This window comes from Leucoraja erinacea, chromosome 32, assembly GCF_028641065.1.
Source record: "Leucoraja erinacea ecotype New England chromosome 32, Leri_hhj_1, whole genome shotgun sequence".
Taxonomy (NCBI): Eukaryota; Metazoa; Chordata; class Chondrichthyes; order Rajiformes; family Rajidae; genus Leucoraja; species Leucoraja erinaceus.
In genome coordinates, this window is record NC_073408.1 from 6,139,472 (window position 1) to 6,154,249 (window position 14,778).

At 46.0% G+C, this 14,778-nt stretch overlaps 1 protein-coding gene across 1 annotated transcript; it reads right to left on the reverse strand.

Moving 5' to 3' along the window:
* Positions 1 to 2,414: 2,414 nt before the first annotated feature.
* LOC129712316 (proline rich transmembrane protein 1B-like) lies at positions 2,415 to 13,033 on the reverse strand. Its single transcript, XM_055660648.1, has 3 exons — positions 13,006 to 13,033; positions 9,119 to 9,296; positions 2,415 to 2,828 (listed from the first exon to the last, which is right to left on the reverse strand). Exons 2-3 carry the CDS (start codon positions 9,239 to 9,241, stop codon positions 2,667 to 2,669), a joined length of 285 nt encoding a protein of 94 aa, XP_055516623.1. The 5' UTR covers positions 9,242 to 9,296; positions 13,006 to 13,033; the 3' UTR covers positions 2,415 to 2,666.
* Positions 13,034 to 14,778: the final 1,745 nt, after the last annotated feature.

Sequence of the window (14,778 nt, forward strand, 5' to 3'; positions counted from 1 at the left end):
TATGTGGTGCCTCTCCTTCTCTAATTAAACATTCGCCGTTCTTTGTGTTCTTCCTCAGCTCTTGGTAGTTTATACTCGGGTGGACTTTATTTTTCCATTGGAGGTGAGTGAGTTAACTGTCTAACTGTCAGCCCCCCCACCCCCCACCCCCCACCACCTCTCCCCCAACTCCATTCTAGAATCTGTCTGTTTCAAATCAAAGTCCGCCCTTTATGATCACTGACAACACTGCAATAGTTGGTGATTGAGAAAAACAATGAGTTGGGTTCTCTGGTCACTGATGATGTAGCGTGTCATAAATAAATGGCAATGCTTCAAGAAACTAGCAAGGGATAGGGATGGGTTGAATCCCCAAAAATGCTTAATGTCCTCTTCGGGTGAGGAGACATCTATGGAGCGGTGACGAAGGAATAGGTGACGTTTCAGGTCGAGACGTCACCTCTTTGAGTCTGAAGTAGGGTCTCGACCCGAAACGTCACCTATTCCTTCGCTCCATAGATGCTGCCTCACCCGCTGAGTTTTTCCAGCATTTTTGTCTACCTTATCACTCCCGTTAAGTCGCGTGGTTTAGGTTAGTAAAGTGTTTATCAGATGCTTTTCTGGGGAAAAAAAGTTTTAGCCGAAGAAAGGACGAAGTTAGAAACGTCACCAGCTGCAAACGTCTCCAGCATTTTTGCCTACCTTCGATTTTTCCAGCATCTGCAGCTCCTTCTTAAACATAATGTCTTCTCGTGTTTTAATAATTATGTGCTGTAGAGAAGGTTGAAACTGAGCCTGTGTAACTGACACACTGCGGTCTACTTTAGTCAGATTCAGTTCTCTGTTGTCAAAGAACAAATGGCAATCAGAAAAACAATAAAATAAGGTTGAAAGGGTAACAGAACTGTTTGCTTGTCTGTAATGGGTTGGAATTGGGCTGTGTTTACCCTTCTGTGTTTTTCGGAGGTGCATGGTTTATAAGACCATTCAGAAGAAGGAAAAATGCTTAAGTGGCTGCTACAGTGAACAAGACATGAAATAAATAATCTGTATCTAAGGAGTTGATGAATGTTTGTTCTCCTAGGTTGTTTCCTGTGTTCACTGTATTTGACGCGCTTTACGTAAATAATGAGTTTGTTTTAGTTTTAGTTTTACAGATACAGAGGCCCTTGGCCCACCAGAGTCCATGCCAACCAGCGATCCCCGCCGTTTGTGTGTGAGAACGCAGGGACTGGAGCAGAACCTGGTCCAATCCACATTATCACCAGCGAGTTTTATTGAAGGTCTTAAACCTGAAATAATTGGCTTTTTTCCCCTATCCATCGCTGTGGAGAAAACTGCCCAACAGTTCCAGCATTTTCAGATTCAATTGAGGTTTGAGATTTGAGATAATTCTATTGTTACATGTGACAAGTCCCAGTGAGATGCTTCGATTTGCATACCTAGGTATACAAAGAGTCGCCATGCAAAGAGTGCTGACTTTTTTGCCCCAATAGCTCCCCCCACTCTCCCCCCCTTCTCCCCCACTCCCCCCCCTTCTCCCCCCTCTCCCCCCTTCTCCCCCCATCCCCTCCTCTTCCCCCCCCCCCCCCCCCCCCCCCCCCCCCTTAGTTATTGATGACTGCTTTACCAGTAATTCTTACACTATTAGTTCCTGACGGGCATCATTTTGAATTTCCAGGCAGCTGGGGAATGACGAAGGACTTGACTCCTCGGGCAACACGGCAGATTCCATTGTTGGGGCGCATTGGCTCCCTCAAGCCTCTGTCATCTAGTCAATCTTAGTGTAACCTCTTCTCACTATTCTCATAAAGGGCAATAAAGTGCTGGAGGAACTCAGTGGGTCAGACAACATCTCTGGAGAAAATGGATAGGTGAAGTTTCGGGTCAAGATCCTCATTCAGACCCCTTCTTCCCCTCCCCCCCCCACCCCCCTCCAATCAGTCTGAAAAAGGGTCTCGATCCGAAACGTCACCTATCTCCAGAGACGTTGCCTGACCCTCTGAATTACTCCAGCATTTTGCATCGATCTACAGTGTAAACCAGTGTCTACTGTTCTTTCCTGCTTAACGTTAATTGGACTTTATTGGACTATACCTTGCACTAAACCTTATTCCCTTTGTTCTGGTGTCTGTACACTGTGGACGGCTTGATTGTAATCATGTATTGTCTTTCCACTGACTGGACAACACGCAACAAAAAAGCCATTCACTGTACCTCGGTACACGTGACAATAAACTAAACTAAACTAAACAAAACTCATAGAAATACTGTCAACAATGGGTTAATTGGCCTAACCTCTTATAAACAGTATGACACTGTGAACAACTGCTGCAATTTGATCATTGGTTCTGTGAAAAGCTATTAATTATATTACATTTACGTTTGCCTTATTAACGCACGTTGTCGGTGAGCTTTATTCTTTGCAACAAATAAATCACAAAACAAAAGGCCAGGATTCTTAGCTAGATTGTATCATCATTGTATATTTTGTGAAGTTACACATCGCCAACATCCATCCACATTACAACTGGATTGAGTGAAATACACATCCCGCACATCATACAAAGGGCTGAGGATTATTGCAAATGATTCGTAATGAAGCATTGCCTAGATGATAATTTTCCCCCCCATTAAAATCATTTGTGAACAAGGAATAGCAAAAATAAAGTATCAGTATAAATCCTTCATATTTGAGCTTTCTCGCGAAGGTGGTGAACAGCCACATAAATGATTATGGCTGTGATGATAATGATTCCAAATGCAGATCCGACTATGTTTAGTCTCTTAGTGACACCAGAGGCCCATCTAGCTTCCTCCGTGTTCCCTTGGTCCAGGGCTCCTTTCGCCTGAAAGTACAGACAAAACAAACCTGAATCACAGTTGCCATAACGCCATAGGTGGTCTTGGAGGGGAGGATGCCCCTCAAACTGCGGAGCATCTTGGACAAAACCAGACGAGGACCTTTCAGCAGCAGACTGGTTCTACCAAGATGCAGCACAGAATGCCACAGGAGGTCCTTAATTCCTGTGGCTATCAAACTGCACAACTCCTCGCCCTTCTGTTGTGGGATAGACTGAGACTGACTCCCCTCCCCGCCCAATCGATGTACATCCCTAATCCTTTCCACTCAATTTAATTTCATATTTCATGTAGCTTGTGTTTTATGACTGTTGGCAGACCAATTTCATCCGCAAACTTGAATCTATCGTAATTGTCACATGTCATCAAATTCAAAAGAGTGCAGGGATGATTTACGAGGACATGAGATGCAGGTGAAAGTGCTAATAGTCAAATCTAATAGTCAAATCTAAAATGGAGTCGTTCTTCTGCAAAAGCATGGACTAGTAGAACAAAAGAATGGCTCGGTGCCAAGTCTGAATGGCGTTGTAAATTATATGGAACACAATATGGAGGACAGGTTGTCTTTTCAATACAGACATTAAGATGGCAGCCTGGAGTAATAACATGTGCTTCTTTTCAAGGCCATAAAGAAGCCAAGATTGAAAAAAAATAGCTGACGCTCCAGAGATAAGTAATAACTTGTTATTGGATGAGCTTGATTTGGACCCGGTTTTTCCTATATTGTGAAAGGCTACAGAATCTTTCAGTCATGCCATATTCAGACTTGGTAGGAGCGTTTTACTGATAAGAAACATGTATAATTGTACTAACTCGCGTGAGTTCTGTGAGTGGGAGCCCGAGGAGCACTGAGCAATGTTTGTGCTCATTGTAGATCTATTGCCACTCCCGTCTGACAAATCAATTAAAGTTGCCATGGTTTTTACCTTTAACAGTTTTTGTTGCTATCTGCTTTTAAGAAACGAACTTTGACACGGGGAGAGGTTGGGCAGGCTAGGACTGTATTCCTTGGAGCGCAGGAGGTTGAGGGGTGATTATAGGGATAGTCGTACAGCATGGAAACAGGCTCTTTGGCCCAACTTTCCCATGCCGATCAAGAAGCATCATCAATAATAATCCCCTGTGGAATCCCGCCTGTGGGATTCTCTCCCATGGAAGGTAGTGAAGGCCTGGTCATTAAACATCTTCCTGCAGGTGGATAATTTTTCATGGAAATAAATAATTCAGACAAGGGATGAAGAAGGAACCGGGCACCGAAATAGATGGCCAACCATGATTGTATTAAATCACAGAGTAAGCTCAAAGAGCTGAATGGCCAACGCCTGCTCCATTTTCTACACTTGCTGCAACAGTAGAGCTGTTGATTTACAGCATCAGAGACCCAGGTTTGACCCTGAACTCGGGTACTACCTGTGCGGAGTACATACGCTCTTCCTGTAACCAGGTGGATTTTCTCCGGGTGCTCCGGATTCCTCCCACATCCCAAAGACGTTGAGCTTTGAGGGTTCATTGGCTTCTCTGTATATGCAGGACGCAAAAGTGGGATATAACATGGAACTAGTGTATGGGTCGGCAGGGACAGGGTGGGCCGAAGGGCTCTGTATCTGTAAACTAGACTAAACTTTTGTAAAATCTGCTGCAGTTGTTTTTTTTGTTCATCCAATGCATCAAACTCAACGGAATTGGCATTCTTGATCAAGCTCGATTTCACAGTGCAGATGAAGGTGCTTTGCCAATCTCTGCTTTATCATTGCAATTGAGCTCCCTTCCAAAAAGCTTTGAAGATGTCACTTGTTTCATGTTGATAAATCTTCTCAGCATCAGAGTTGTAATGAAAGCACTGCTCCAGGCAGCTGGGCTGCCCTTCTTGGCTGCTCATGGGTGAGATGAGACTGAGTGCAAATTTGTTACATCTTTTGTGCTAACTCCCGTCTGAAGGTGAGCTCACATATTCTGAGCCCCCACCACTCCCCATCCCACCGTGCAGGGTGCAGGAGTGAGTGGAAAACAAAAATCCCACAAAAATGCGTAGGGCGGAACTGCACGTGCTGGCCTGTACCGACGATGGACATAAAGTGCTGGAGTAACTCAACGGATCAGGTAGCATCGCTAGAGAATAGGATGAGTGATGTTTTGAGTCGGAGCTCTTCTTCAGACTTTATAAGTAATACGGGCAAAAGGAATAAAAGTAGAAACATATTTTAGTTTAGTTTAGTTTAGTGTTGCAGGTCCAGTAAAAAGCTTTTATGTTGCATGCTGACCAGTCAGTGGGTAGACTATGCATGATTACAATTGAGCTGTGACAGTGTACAGATGCATGATGAAAGGAATAATGTTTAGTGCAAGATAAAGTCCAGTAAAGTCTGATTAAAGATAGTTTCAGGGTCTCCAATGAGGTAGATGGTAGCTCAGGACCAGACTCCACGTTGATATGATGGTTCATAACAGCTAGGAAGAAACTGTCCCTGAAGCTGGAGGACAAGAAGTGGACATGCGATCTCTGCACCAACTCCAGGGTGATGCCACTCTGGGCCTCTCTGGCCTCACAGCACAAGAGACCCGGGTTTGATCCTGACTACGGGTGCTGTCTCTATGCAGTTTCAACATTCTCCCCGTGACCTGCGTGCGTTTTCTCCGGGATCTCCGTTTTCCTCCCGCAGTCCAAGGACGTACAGGTTTGTCGGCTAATTGGGTTGGTAAAATGGTAAATTGTCACTCATGTGTGTCGGATGGTGTTAGTGTAAAGGGGTGATCGCTGAAAAACTAAAGCTAAAACTAAAAACTAAAGCCTGGGGCACCACTGAAAGGTATGCTGCAACTTGACACATGCTTGGAGCAATATTCACAAGGAATCTTGAGGAAAACACAAAAATGCGGGAGAACTCAGTGGGTCAGGCAGCGTCCGTGGAGGGAATGCTCAAGCAACAGTTCGAGTCAGGGCCCTCATTCAGACTCTTTGCAGTCGGGGTGAGAAAGTTTTAAAAGAGAGTTGGGGTGGGAGGGGAGTGGGGAAAAGCCTAGTGAGTGATAGGTGAATACGGATGAGGGAGTTGGGTGTTTGGCAGATGGGTGGAGTAAGTGACAAAGTTAGAGGTGAACAGGAGGCAAAAGTGCTCCTTCAGATGACGAGGAGAAGAGGAGTGAATTGCAAAGGCAAAGGGAGGGAGATATAGAGTCATAGTCATAGAGAGACAGCGGGGAAACAGGCCCTTCGGCCCAACTTGCCCACAATGGCCAGCATATCCCAGCTACACTAGTCCCACCTGCCTGCGTTTTGGTCCATATCCCTCCAAACCTATCCTTATCCATGTACCTGTCTAACTGTTTCTTAAACGTTGGGACAGTCCCAGCCTCAACTACCTCCTCTGGCAGCTCGTTCCATGCACCCACCACCCTTTGTGTGGAAAAGTCACCCCTCAGATTCCTATTAAATCTTTTCCCCTTCAATTTAAACCTATGTCCTCTGGTCCTCGACTGACCTACTCCGGGCAAGAGACTCTGTGCGTCTACCCGGTCTATTGGAAGGAATGGGGAGGTGGTGGTGGAGTGGGATAATGGGAGAAATGGGAGGATGCTGGTGGAGGGTAAAGAGAGAGGGGGAAGGGGAGTCAGTTTTTTAAATTGGAGAATTCAATGTTCATACCGCTGTGTTGTAAGCTACTCATGCATAAGATTCATAGGGAATCTGTGTGTGTGTGTGTGTGTGTGTGTGTGTGTGTGTGTGTGTGTGTGTGTGTGTGTGTGTGTGTGTGTGTGTGTGTGTGTGTGTGTGTGTGTGTGTGTGTGTGTGTGTGTGTGTGTGTGTGTGTGTGTGTGTGTGTGTGTGTGTGTGTGTGTGTGTGTGTGTGTGTGCGTGTGTGTGTGTGTGTGTGTGTGTGTGTAGCATAGCATAGCGGCCAACAACTAAACTGTGTGGTGCTGCCTGGGCCAGCGCTTTTGTACTGAGGGCACTTTGTTTTTCTCATTGATATTGTGATTAGTATTCCAGTCTGTCCTTGTGCCTTGGATACCGCAGAGCTACAGCCAGTTACAGTATGCCCACGTCTTGTTGCTGCATTGGGAAGATGGTCCAGTGACACCACCAAACTGTGGCCAGAACATCAGAGGTGCCAGATAGCTCCAGTGGATGGGTTGGGTTTACCTTGTTAAAATGCAGGTTTTAGTATAAAGTGCAGCACGGTGGCACTGCGGGAGATTTGCTGCCTTACAGCGCCAGAGACACGGGTTCGATCCCGGCTACGGGTGCTTGTCTGTACGGTGTTTGTAGGTTCTACCCGTGACCTGCATGGGTTTTCTCCGAGAACTTCGGTTTCCTCCCACACTCCAAAGACGTGCAGGTTGGCAGGTCAATTGGTGTGGTGTAAAAAATGTCCCTACTGTGTGTAGGATAATGTTAATCTGCGGGGAGCACTGGTTGGTGTGGACTCGATGGGCCGAAGGTCCTGTATTTCTAAACTAAACTAAAATGAAGAGGTGGAGAGATCCAGATTGTGAACGCATTTCAAACCTATTCCCTTTGATTTTCATTTAGAGTGGTTCTGAAGGAGATAAATATTGCCACGCTGCAATCTACCAACTCCAACAAACGCTGCTGAGGTCCAGCCATCTCCACAAGTCCGCACGCCTCCAACGTTACTCATCAGCAATGCTAGTGCTGGGTTTTTTTCTTCTTCTGTAATTTTCTCTTTGTCGGAGTGGAACAATTATAATCACAACTATGATTAGTTATTGCAACTTGCAGAAGATTGTAAACAGCTGAATTAACAGTCAACAGTGTGCACATCTGTCTTGCTGCAGAGTGGAACGATGAATAATCCCATTACTGCACCATCCACAGACGGATCCTAGATACCCAAGATACCCACAGTATATTGTTAGCAGAAAGTTACACAGCGCAGAAACAGGCCTTTTGACCCAGTTCGTCCAAGTCAACCGAGATTCTTAAGGGGTTGGACAGGCTAGATGCAGGAAGATTGTTCCCGATGTTGGGGAAGCCCAGAACAAGTGGTCACAGTTTAAGGATAAGGGGGACCGAGATGAGGAAAACATTTTTCACACAGAGTGGTGAATCTCTGGAATTCTCTGCCACAGAAGGTAGTTGAGGCCAGTTCATTGGCTATATTTAAGAGGGAGTTAGATGCGGCCCTTGTGGCTAAAGGTATCAGGGGGTATGGAGAGAAGGCAGGTACAGGATACTGTTGGATGATCAGCCATTTTCATATTGAATGGATGGTGCAGGCTCGAAGGGCCGAATGGCCTACTCCTGCACCTAATTTCTATGTTTCTATGTTTCTATGAGATGCCCAATCTAAACTAATCCCATTTGCCTGCATTTTTGGGCAATATCCTTCAGACTTTAGATCAAAGATACTAGATATCTTTGCTTTAGATATATTGCGCGGACACAGGCTCTTCAGCCCATCGAGTGTGTGCCAACCAGCGATCCCCATGCATTAATTCCATCCTACACACTAGGGGCAATTTACCGAAGGCAATTAACCTACAAATCTACAGTACGTCTTTGGAATGTGTGGGGAAGCCAGAGCACACGGAGAAAACCTACATGGTCACAGGGAGAACGTACAAACTCTGTACAGACAGCATCTGTAGTCAGGGTAGAGTCCAGGTCTCTGGTGCTGTAAGGCAGAAACTCCACCGCTGCGCCACCTTGCCACCCTATCACTATCCCTCTAAGTCTTTCCTATCCATGCCTCAACTACCTCCTCTGACAGCTCCATTGCATACACCCACCACCCCCCTGTGTGAAAAAATTACCCCTCAGGTTTGTATTAAATCTCCCCCCCCCTCACCTTAGCTTTCTTTAAACATAGCGCAGTTTAGTTTAGAGGTACAGAGCAGAAACAAACCGTTTGGCCCGCCGTGTCCACGCCGACCAGCGATCCACACGCACTAACACTATCTTGCACGCACCAGGGGCAATTTTACAATTTCACCAAGCCAATTAACCTACAAACCTGTGGAATGTGGGAGGAAACCAGAGCTCCCAGAGAAAACCCAAGCAGGTCACGGGGAGAATGTACGAACTCTAGAACAACTCTAGATCATCCAACTAGATCATCCAACTAAACCCGGGTCTCTGGCGCTGTAAGGCAGCAACTCTAATGCCACCCCACATAGCTTTCCTTGGATGGATCTCAATGGATTGAAGTGCAGGTTAAAATATATTACTCGTTTTGTCATTTAACGTTCGGCGTTCTTGATCTCAGTATTTACCTTATCGGAAGCTTGACAGAACTCATTTAAGTCCAGAACTAACCTTGCGTGAGTAAACCACCGCAGCTATTCCGAAGGGGAAACAGCAAAAGGCGGTGGTGAATATGGACCAGCACAGGAAGGTTGCCACTGCTTCATCCTTGTGATTCTCCGAGGTCTTTGTCATCAGCCTGTGGTCAGGGTTGCTTGGACTTCCCAGTCTCTGATGCACTGAATCGATTCTAGAGTATTGGCGTGATAAAAAAAAAATCCTCTAGTGAGTCTCTAACGTAGTCCAATTCTGCAATTGTGCCACTTGGAGCAGAAGGGCACATCAAATATAATTTAGGACTGTGTTGTACTCGAAGTTGTACATGTTGATGGAACTGCAGATGCTGGAAAATCGAAGGTACACAAAAATGCTGGAGAAGCTCAGCAGGGTGCAGCAGCATCTATGGATCGAAGGAAATAGGCAACGTTTTGGGTTTCGGCCCGAAACGTTGCCTATTTCCTTCACTCCATAGATGCTGCTGCACCCGCTGAGTTTATCCAGCATTTTTGTGTACCACCTCAATAAGGTCACCCCTCATCCTCCTACGATCCAAAGAAAAGATTCCCAGCCCATCCAGCCTCTCCCTATAACTCATGTCAGGAAACTCTGGTGTTTTTCTGGTGACTCTGCCCTTTCCAACTTAATTACATCCAACTAATAGTCTTCAACATATGTCCTCCGGTTCTTGAATCCCCCACCCGGAGGTAAAAGACTCTGGGCAGTCATCCTATTTATTCCCTTCATGATTTTATACACCCTTATAAGATCACCCCTCAGCCTCTTGTACTCCAAGGATTAAAGTCTGAGCCTACTCAACCACTCCATACAGCTCAGGACCCTTGAGTCTAGAAAAATGAGGGGGGACCTCATTGAAACGTACAGAATAGTGAAAGGCTTGGATAGAGTGGATGTGGAGAGGATGTTTCCACCAGTGGGAGGGTCTAGGACTAGAGGTCATAGCCTCAGGGTTAAAGGACATTCTTTTAAGAAGGAGATGAGGAGGAATTTCTTTAGTCAGAGGGTTGTGAATCTGTGGAATTGTTTGCCACAGAAGGCTGCGGAGGCCAAGACAGTGGAAACTTTTAAGGCAGAGGTAGATAGATTCTTGATTAGTACGGGTGTCAGAGGTTATGGGGAGAAGGCAGGAGAATGAGGTTGGGAGGGAGAGATAGATCAGCGATGAGTGAATGGCAGAGTAGACGGTGGTCTGAATCGCCTAATTCTACTCCTATCACTTATAACCTTATGAGTCCAGGCAGCATCCTCGTTAATGTGCACTCTTTCCAGCTTAATGTTTCAGGTCTTTATCAGAATCCCTGAAACGATGACTATCTTTGTCTATAGAGAGCCTGCCAGATACCTCCAATGGTTGCATGGTTTACCTCGCTAAAATGCAGATTTTATAATAAAGGGCGGCCCTGTGGTGCAGCGGTAGAGTTGCTGCCTTGCAGCGCTTACAGCGCCAGAGGCATGGGTTCGATCCCGACTATGGGCGCTGTCTGCACGGAGTTTGTACGTTCTCCCCGTGACCGCGTGGGTTTTCTCCGAGAACTTCGGTTTCCTCCCACACTCCCACAGACGAGCAGGTTTGTAGGTTAATTGTCTTGGTATCAATGAAAATTGTCCCCAGTGTGTATAGGATAGTGTGAATGTGCGGGGATCGCTGGTCGGTGCGGACTCGGTGGGCCAAAGAGCCTGTTTCCACGCTGTATCTCTAAACTAAACTAAACTAAATTCTACTTGCAGTAGCATCATGAAGAAGCAGGTGTTTTACATTCTAATTCAGTTATTGACAGAGAGTTGGACTTCTAATTGCTCACGTTATTGATTTTGGCTAGCAGCCACCTATTTGGCTAAATTTAATTTGCCCTCTTCTAGATGACACATCTACTGATATCTCCATCCTCAATACCATCATGAGTAAATTAGATATGTTTCTATGTCTATGTCTATGTTTCTAGAATACTTCATTCACAGTACAACCTAGTGAATTGTTTTTGGATAGAATAAAATATATTCATAATTGATAGGAGCAGAATTAGGCCATTTGGCCCATCAAGTTTACCGATGACTTGGAATAGTCAATCGTATCAATCATGGCTGAATATGGCCTCATTCAGCCAATCATGGCGGAATTCAATCATGCAATCACGGCTGATCTAATCTCTCCCTCCTAACCCCATTCTCTTGCCTTTTCCCCATAACCCCTGATACCTGCACTAATCAAGAACCTATCTATTTCTGCCTTAAAAATATCCATTGGCTTGACCTCCACAGTCTTCTGTGGCAATGAATTCCACAGATTCACCACCCTCTGACTAAAGAAGTTCCTCCTCATCTCCTTCCTAAAGGAACGTCCTTTAATTCTGAGGCTACGACCTCTGGTCCTAGACTCTCCCACTAGTGGAAACATCCTCTCCACATTCACTCTATCCAGGCCTTTCACTATTCGGTAAGTTTCAATGAGGTCCCCCCCCTCATCCTTCTGAACTCCAGTGAGTACAGGCCCAGTGCCGACAAACGCTCAGCGTATGTTAACCCACTCATTCCTGGGACCATTCTTGTAAACCTCTTCTGGACCCACTCCCGAGCCAGCACATCCTTCCTCAGGTGTACGGTGCCCAATATTGCTCACAATGCTCTAAATGCGGAGAGACCAGTGCCTTATACTGGTTGTAAATACAAATATTTCTTATTAATAATTAATAAGAATTAATGTTAACATAGAACTCACGCCTCATTCCCCTAACTTTCAAAATCGATCTAATCCAGAGGATATAGGTGTAAGGTGATGGGGGGGGGGGAAGATTTAATAGGAATCTGAGGGGAAACTTTTTCACACAAAGGTGTGTGTATGGAACGAGCTGCTGAGGTAGTTGAGGCAGGGACTATCGCAACGTTTAAGAAACATTTAGACAGGTAAATGGACAGGACGGGTTTAGTGGGATATGGGCAAAACACATTTGGGTGGGGCTAGTGTAGATGGGTGTGGGCAAGTTGGGCCGAAGGGCCTGTTTACACGTTGTGTGAGTCTATTACACTAATCCTTGAATATTTTCTTTAACTTTGTTCCTAAAGACTGACGTTAAATAACGTAACTATTACCTTCCTCTGGTGTTAAATAATAACCAATGGATATTATTTCAGAATTTGCCAAAATATCTCTGAGGACACAGATTTGACAAAATATTTCTGAGGACACACTGTAAACAAATGTAGCAACACAGACCCTGCGATTCTTATGGGGCTGTCCAACTGTACGAGCTAATTCAAGAGTTCTCCCGAGTTTCCCCTGATTCAAATTCTGAGAATTACGGTAATAGCCGCTCATAGGTACTCGGGGCTCTCGTGGACATTTTTCATCATGTTGAAAAATCCTCACGAGTCTTCACGAGCTTACCGCATTTCCCGAGTACCTGCCGTTAGCGTTACGAGCCGCTAAGAGACGTCCCGAGCTCCGACGTACCCGCTACGTACATTCAACGTGCTTACCACGAGTTTGGTTTTTTTTTTAAACTCGGGAGAGCTCTTGAATTACCTCGTACAGTGGGACAGGCCCTTTAGTCTAGCTTGCCTGCCATTTGAAGACTAACTCACCTTTCACATCTCTACTATGTCCAGGGTTAATGAGGGAACCTGCCTACAATTTGACTTAAATAAAGCCTTCGCAATTCAGAATAAACCCCGCAAAAACAAACACCTTGTATCTTGCTGTTGCTTTTTGGGAATCTTTTAAGGCAAATCCAAATTTAAAATGTCGCCCAGCCACTCTCAATATCTACTGACTTATCACCTCAAGCAACACATGACCCTTGCTTTCCTTTATAGTGTTTTCAAACCATATTCCATCTCGTTTTATTGGGGGGTCTATTTTCTAATCTACTGTGTTGGCCTCTTACTCTTGCACTGGTTTCGCCGATACTGATCCCACCTTTATTCTGCGTTCACCGATCCATTCCTCCAAGCATCTCAACTGCCAGAATCTTGTGCCCCTTTATCAGGCCACATTCTAGAACCTCCCTGTTTGAAACATCATCTCGAGCATGACTGTTGGTCGGCAGCTGTGGTTTGCTACTGATTATAAACATGTCCTCAATGGGGGTTTTTTTTTGGAATTCTCTAAACTAGAGAGCTGTGGAGAGGGCGGCATTGAACACGTTGAAGGTCAAGGGAGACAGATCTACGGCCAAGCATGAGAGGGATCAGGGAGGGGAGTAGAGTTACACAAAAAGCTGGAGAAACTCAGCGGGTGCAGCAGCATCTATGGAGCGAAGGAAATAGGCAACGTTTCGGCCCGAAACCCTTCTTCAGACTGATCGGGGATGGGGGGGGGGGGGGGGGGGGGGGGGCGGGGACAAGAAAGAAAAAAGGAGGAGGAGCCCGAAGGCTGGGGGATGGGAGGAGACAGCAGGGGGACTGAGGAAGGGGAGGAGATAGCAAGGACTAACAAAATTGGGAGAATTCGATGTTCATGCCCCCAGGATGCAAACTCCCCAAGCGGAATATGAGGTGCTGTTCCTCCAGTTTCCGGTGTTGCTCGCTCTGGCCATGGAGGAGACCCAGGACAGAGAGGTCGGAGACGGAGTGGGAGGGGGAGTTGAAGTGCTGAGCCACCGGGAGGTCAGCTTGGTTATTGCGGACCGAGCGGAGGTGTTCGGCGAAACGATCGGCCAACCTCCGCTCGGTCTCACCGATATAGATCTGCTGACATCTAGAGCAGCGGACGCAATAGATGAGGTTGGAGGAGATGCAGATAAACCTCTGTCGCACCTGGAACGACTGCTTGGGTCCTTGAACGGAGTCGAGAGGGGAGGAAAAGGGACAAGTGTTGCATCTCTTGCGGTTGCGGTAGGGAAGTGTCGGAAATGGTCCAGGTGTATTTGAGTGCCGGATGGAAGTTAGTGGTGAAGTGGATGAAGTCAGTCAGTTGTGTGTGGGTGTAGGAGGTGGCACCTAAGCAGTCGTCGATGTAGCGGAGGTAGAGGTCGGGGATGGGGTCCTGGTATGTATTGAACAAGGATTGCTCGACGTACCCGACAAAGAGGCAGGCATAGCTGGGGCCCATGCGTGTGCCCTTAGCTACGCCTTGTATTTGGGGAGTAGAGTTGACTGGGATCGTATTGAATCATGGTGCTTGAACAGGCTCGAAGGCAAATGGATCTAGTCACACTCTTATTTATTCAAGAAGGAAATGCAGATGCTGGAAAACCGAAGGTAGACAAAAATGCTGGAGAAACTCAGCGGGTGCAGCAGCTCCTTAGAGCGAAGGAAATAGGCAACATTTCGGGTCGAAACGTTGCCTATTTCCTTCGCTCCTTAGATGCTGCTGCACCCGCTGAGTTTCTCCAGTACTTTTGTCTACCACACTCCTATTTATGTCCTTTAAGTAGAACTAATGATCATTTGTTGGGAGAATGTTAGCAGGGACATAAACGACTGTAAACTGAATGATTCCAGGTATCAGAGCTGTTCTGGTTAATTACCTCAGACTTCTAGAGGTGCCCTCCATTCCATCTTCCCATGATCAAGAGCTTTATCAGCCTGGAAGCAGGTTGGAATCGTTTTTTTTTAACGCAAGGTGATAAATAATTGTCCAAAACAAACCACAAATAACAAATGCGTTGGTTCGATGTATTGTTTAGGTTGCAATTAGCTTTTCCACAAATGATTAA

Bases quoted from the DNA above. Each gene is read 5' to 3' on its own strand.
- LOC129712316 (XM_055660648.1), bottom strand. From the start codon at position 9,241: ATGACAAAGACCTCGGAGAATCACAAGGATGAAGCAGTGGCAACCTTC. The intron at 2,829-9,118 runs GTTAGTTCTGGA...CTGTACTTTCAG, and splicing joins CGGTGGTTTACTCACGCAAG to GCGAAAGGAGCCCTGGACCA.